General features: G+C 56.8%; 1 protein-coding gene across 1 annotated transcript; it reads right to left on the bottom strand.

Annotated features, from left to right (window-relative positions):
• Positions 1 to 3,433: 3,433 nt before the first annotated feature.
• Positions 3,434 to 4,779, bottom strand: LOC111151678 (homeobox B1). Its single transcript, XM_022509812.1, has 2 exons — positions 4,194 to 4,779; positions 3,434 to 3,762 (listed from the first exon to the last, which is right to left on the bottom strand). Exons 1-2 carry the CDS (start codon positions 4,777 to 4,779, stop codon positions 3,434 to 3,436), a joined length of 915 nt encoding a protein of 304 aa, XP_022365520.1.
• Positions 4,780 to 6,232: the final 1,453 nt, after the last annotated feature.

The following is a 6,232-nucleotide window of genomic DNA, read 5'->3' as shown; positions in this document are numbered from 1 at the left end:
GACGGTGGGGGAGGGGTGGGGAGATGCTCCTCAGAAACCTTGACTTGCAACTAGCCCTGAGAAGAATTCTCTCTACTATGAAGACTCAAGGGGAGAAGATTCTCTTTAGATTTTAATTGGCTGAATGGGAGATTTCTTTTAAGATGGTCTTGGTAAATCAAGGTCTGGGGGTGGAGGGTTTTCCAATTCTGAGGAAAATGCGCTGTCAGGTCTCCTGGTGAATCCAATTCCCCTCATCCCCCATCCCCCCACACTGTGAAAAATCCACCTTTCTAAAAACCACGGTGGAATCTATGAGTGAAGCCGTTTGGCATCTCTTCTGGAAAGTTGAGCAATGAACACCATCAACTTAACTCAATAGCAGAAAAATGTGTTTTTGTTTGTTTGTTTTACCATCCTCTCTTTTGTCGATTATGACAGGAAAATGTACAGTGATCTTTTCTTTCTCGGACTAAATGCCTTCCGTGTAGACTGGTCTGGAGCTTGAGGTTCGAAGTGGGACTTAGGGGAGTGCAAAGTGCGAAAGAGGTCAAGATCTTTGCATTTCAGGAGATGGGAGACTCAGAATTTTTGTGGATTATTTCCAGTCAGCCCCTCAGTTAACAGAATTGATTTGTCCCTCACCCTTCCCTAGGGGAATTTCATGGTTCCTTCTGTGATGACCAAAATCAAATGGCCAGCCTCCCCTTTTCCTCTTGTACCCTCCATTATGCTTCCCCCAGGACCTGTCAACCCCACCCTGAGGCCCAACTCCACCAGCCCTGTAGTCCTGTCCTAACCACTGCTCCTTCCTCCCCCTGCGTTCCTGCCCATTTGCTGGTCCAGAGGTTGGAGGATCCATGAATACCCCAAACAGAAGACTCCACTGGCTTCCCATAAATGGCTCCAAGCAAGGGGCGTTTTATTTCCACAGACACTTGCTCTGTCCCCTCCATCAAGGTGACCCTTTTAGGGAGGCCAACCTTAGTGGCAATTTCAATTCAATGTAGAGAGAAGCAGTTAATAAGGGTGTGTGTGTGTGTGTGTGTGTGTGTGTGTGTGGTTTCAGACAGCAGCCTTTGGGAAAGCTAGGCTTCCTCAAGCAACACACTTCCTCTCCTTTCCAGCCAGGCTGGGAAGTTATTGATAACGTTGCCTCTCCTATAATGGCACTGTTTTCATTAGGAAGCAAACGCTCAGCGTTTCTTACAGACAATTCTTGTCCTTTTGACCAACTCTCTTCCTTTGAGGTCAAAAATTAAATAGATGGGGTGGATCGGACATCCCCTTGCTCTCACACCACTGGCCGCCCCCCTCCCTCCCCAGCTGTCTGGGCTCTGGGGCCTTTGGACTCCCCGGGTAACCGGAATCAATATCCGGGGCTGGAGCCCGCAGGCCCGCATCAGCTCGAGGGCGGGTGAGGATGGCGGCTTGTTGGCCGTCGAGGAGCTTCCTGAGCCCCAGGCCCCCCACCTCCGCCGACCAAAGGTTTGTCAGTGGGACCGGCCCGAGACAATAGCTGCCCCCGCGGGCTCGCTGTTGGCTTGTTTGGAAAACCCAGAGGCGCTTGGAGGTAAAAAGGTCAGCGCGGGATTGGGGTTTACTCCGGCCCTCTGGCCCTCCGCCCTCCCCCGTCCTCCAGCTGGGCACGCTGGGCCGGCGACCTGCCCGCCTTCCCCGACCCAGCCCACCCCATCCAGCCCCGTGGCAGCCGCCTCCCCGCTGCCATCCAGCGCCCGGGGACTCTGGACGTTCACCTTGAGCCCCGGGATGGCCCTCTGGAGACGGCTGGCTAGGGCTAGTCTCCCTGCTACTCTGGCTTCCCTTGTCCCAACGTTCTGGTCCCCCGTTGGCGGAAGGGCTCTGCGATGGGGGCGGGAGTGGGCCGGGCGGGGGTGGGGTGGGGGGTGACCTGTGTGCCAGTCTGCAGTTTGTCAGGGACCCACCCTCTGACATTTTCTGAGCGAGAGTTGGAGGGGCTGGAGCACATTCCACAGCCTCCCGACCCCCGGTTCACTCCATCAACATTTCTTGAAGGCCCACTGTATGCCAGGCCTGGCTCTGGGCCTGCGGGGAGAAAGCAGGGGAGAGGGGTAGAGGGCCGTTGCCTTCCCCCACACTTCCTCCTCTGTTTTACACCTTTTCTGTTCTCTCCAAACAAGCAGTTTCTCTCTTTTCCTGCCTTCCTCTCAAGACCCTCTCTGGACCTGGACCGTTTCCTTCCCCTCCCCCATCTTTTTTCTTCTCTCTTTCCTGGTTCCTCCAATGACCCAAGGACTGACCCCTGTCAGACCTAGAGGCTGGGGCCCAGTTCTGCTTGGGACCCACCCAGTAAGTCCTTCTCTTTATCCAGCTGAGATCTCACAGCTCAAATCTTTCCAGCCCAACAAGCTTTCACCAACACTTCCCCCATCTCTCTCGAGGGCTCTTGGAGTATGAAGCCTCCTCTACCCAAGGCGGAAGAGGAGAAGCAGTTCGGGAAGAGGGGAAAACACAGACTTTATTGAAATGAGGTAGCTGGAGGTACAGAGAGAACCCAGTTTGCTTGGGGCTCAGGTTTCCAGAAACTCAGGTGGTGCCTCCACTGTTTCTAAGGTCCGGAGAAAGGCTTGCTGCTGCTAGGAGCTCTCACTGCACCTGGGCCTCCCCAGGCTGCCTCAGGGGTAGAGGTGGAGATGGGGAGGAGGGTCCTGGGTTTTCCAGGAGGCAATAAATAGGGGAGGAACTAGCAGGGGCGTGCCTGCGCCTTCCTGGTAGAGGCTTGCTGGGGGCAGGCCTCGAACAACGTTCCAGAAGACTCCGGAGTACCAAGTTCCAAAACACTTTGGTGGCTTAGAGATGAGGTCGCTGGTGGGAGGAAGCAGGTCTCAGAAAACAACCTCTGGAGGCTGCGTTAGTGCAATACAAATGTGCCAGGTGGGGGCTGAGGTGAGAAGGTGGGGGGGGGGGTGCTTTTTGGTCTGTCACAAGGCAGCTGGTGTTATTGTAAGGTCTGTGGTGACGGGAGAGATTAAGCATCGGTCCTATGCCTGCACCCAAAAGCCTCCCCCAAGAGACACTTCAAGGCCTTCCCCCTGTGCCAGCCTAGAATGGGGGAGTTGGGATCCCAGCGCAGAAGAGTCCTCGCGGCTCAAAGGCACTGAACTGAATACAAGGAAGTTGGAAGGGAAAGGAGAATTCGGGAGGATGACGCTTGCTCCTACCCCACCCACGTGCTGATCCCCAGATGAAAGGCAGAAGGAAGTCTTTCTGTCCAGAGTTGACAGGTTCCGCATGGTCGCGTCTCCCAGGTCTCGGGTCCTATAGGGTCCCCAGCCAGCAACACCCCGCCCAGACCAGAGGAAAGTGTTTCCCTATTTTCCCCAGCTGTAACCTGGCGCCCAGCCTTGGTGAGGGTCGCCCCACGCCTGGGTTCGGTAGAGCGGAGGAGCCCCGACGGTTGGGGAGGTTTCGTTCAGGAGGTGATGGAGCTGGGCGAGGCCTCCGGGGAGGTGCACGTCGACTGGTCGGAGGCGTCTCCAGTCGCCTCTCTGGGACAGCCTGGAGGGGCTGGGGGCATCCGGCCTCCCTCCCGCTCGCGCTTCTTCTGCTTCATGCGCCGGTTCTGAAACCAAATCTTGACCTGCGTCTCGTTGAGCTCCAGGGTGGCGGCGATCTCCACCCTCCGGGCGCGGCTCAGGTACTTGTTGAAGTGGAACTCCTTCTCCAGCTCTGTCAGCTGCCGCGTGGTGAAGTTGGTGCGGAGGCCGCCGGGCCCGCCCAGGCCCAGCTCCGACACCTTGGCTAGGGGCGGGGCGGGAGAAAGGGCCGCGTCAGCTCTCTCGCCCCTCTCCCCCTGCCCCTCTCCTCCTCCCGGGCCAGCTCTGCACCCCCAATGTCTGTCCAACTTAGCTCTCAACGTGCCCTTGGATCTCCAGACACCCCCAAGGTGACCTCCAAATTCAGGCGGACCTCCCCGTCGCTTCCGTCCCCCACCCGGCACGGGGTGCAGAGTCTACGTTGGGCACAGAGATGAGGAAGCAGGGGTGTGTGCAGACTTCCCTGCAGGGTAGCCGGGCACTCCCTGGGTGGGAAAAGCCCTGCTGACCTGAGACGGGGGCGAAGTGCTCTCACCTGCCCCCACCGGGGCGGCTCCACCTGTCCTACCAGCCCGGGCCCGGGGCACCCTCCTGTCTTTGAGCCCCGAAGAGGAGGTGACGACGCCTGACTCCTACCTGTCTTGGGGGGGTTCCTCTTAACCTTCATCCAGTCGAAGGTCCGGGCCGTGGGGGTGCTGGGTTCTGACGGGCAGGGCGATTCCTTGTCCTCCGAGAGGAGCTCAGCATAGGCCGTTGCAAAGCTCGCCGTCTGCTCATTCCCGAAAGGGGGCTGCGGGGGAGGGTACGGTCCCGGGCCCGCTCCACCGGTTCCATAGCCGTCGGACAGGCCCCCTAGCTGGGCCCCATAGATCGACGGATGATAATAGCTTCCATCTCCTTCGGGTTGGCCCAGAGGATAGTACTGAGAGGGCCCATAGCTGGGGCTGCAGGCCGCGGGGGCGTACCCCGAGGTCGCGGAGCTGGGGAAGGGCACCCCGAGCGCCGAAGGTGGCTGCGGGGTGGGATAGCCTGAGTTCTGCTGGAGCGCGGGGCTGGGGAGTCCCCCACCATAGCGGGTCTCGCCTGCGTAGCTGTCAACAGCCGGAGCCGAGCTGGGGGGGAAGGAGGTAGGGGCGCTGTGGGCGCTGTGGGCGCTGTAGGCGCTGGGTCCCCGGTTACAGAGTGGGTACTCTAAGAAGGAGTTCATCCTATTATAGTCCATGCGTGGAGGCCGCAGGAGGGTCGGCCCGTTTGGGGGAGACACCCTCTTGCCCTACAACCTTTCGGCAGTATGTCACAGCGCTGAAGCCTGCATCCATGGCCCGGCACATCTCGCTTGGGCCAGGGCTCCCCCAGGAAGGGGGTAGGGAGTGGGGGTGGAGGGGCGCATGTGATCTCTCCCAGGCCAATGGGCGCAGCGGGCCAGAGTTTGGCAGCCCCAGCGCCCATCCATCACCCCCCAAGCATTAGCATGACAAAGACACTTCAATCACCCGCAGCCCATCCATCTGAGAGCGACGTGGAAGCGTCAAAAACATCTTTCTTCAAAGACTTTTGGAAAGAAGGGACCAGAGGGAGAGGGGGTAAAAGTTAGAGGAATATTCAAGACTTTCCTCCCCTCCCAACCCCCAAGGCCTTCAATAGGCTCCTGGGTTATTAGATTTGGACAAATTCAACCCAGCTGCCCCTCACTCTTCCCACCCCCCAAAGGAGCTTCCCCCCCCACCCCAAGGCTGTAGACTGGGAGGTGGGGAATCCAACCTCCTTACTTTGCCCAAAACTCCCACCCCTGGTCTGTTTTTCCCAATTTATCTTGGGGTGATGGGCTAGAACAGTGGGGGAAGGTGTGTTATCTCGGGCCAAATGGATAACTGTGAAGGAAGAGGGTGCAAAACACCCAAGGGTGGGCCAGGGTCTAGAGTCTAGAGGAAGAATTCATTAACGGAGAGGTGGGAAATGCATCTCAGGGAGCAAGGCAGTACGACAGAAATGTGGAGAGGAGGATGAGAAACGCCCCATTTCTCTCTCCAGCTCTCCACATAAACGCTCTCTCCTCATTCACACATCCATTTCTCTCCCTCAGCCTCGCTGTATATTCTCTGTCCCAATCCATCTCTCCATTCGTCCGTCTCTCTCCATATTTATATTCGCTCCCTACCTATCCATCACCTCATCTCTCCATGTATTTATCCTCTCTCTAGCCATCCAGAGTAGCTGGCTCGCTCACTCAGACGCAAATAACTCCTTGTATCTCTCCAGAGAGCCACAGCGGGCACCGAGCTGGGTTATGTTTACAGGCGAAGAAGAGGGAGATCTTATTCTCTTTCTCAAGTGTGTAAAACTAGTGGAGCTAACTCTAGGAAGCGAACTGAGGGTTCTTGGAGGGAAGGGGTTGGGGGATGGGGTGAGGGGGTGACAGGCACTAAGGAGGGCACTTGATTTAATGAGCGCTGGGTGTTGTAAACAACTGATGAATCACTATATTCTGAAACCAAGAATATACTGCATGTTAACTAAATGGAATTTAAATTTAAAAATTTTTAAGTAAAAAAATAAGTAAAACTAGTGGAGTCCCTGTATTTCCCTGGCTGCCTCTTACCCCTTTCTCCCTCACCACCTTCCATCTCTTTCCCCTACTCTCCCCACCCCCCAAAAAAATCCTAAGCCTCAAATTC

The sequence above is a fragment of the Enhydra lutris genome, unplaced genomic scaffold (assembly GCF_002288905.1).
Source record: "Enhydra lutris kenyoni isolate GAN:26980312 unplaced genomic scaffold, ASM228890v2 scaffoldscaffold26, whole genome shotgun sequence".
NCBI classification, from domain to species: domain Eukaryota; kingdom Metazoa; phylum Chordata; class Mammalia; order Carnivora; family Mustelidae; genus Enhydra; species Enhydra lutris.
Note: the sequence above shows the minus strand (reverse complement) of the source record. Positions and strands in the feature narration are given on the sequence as shown.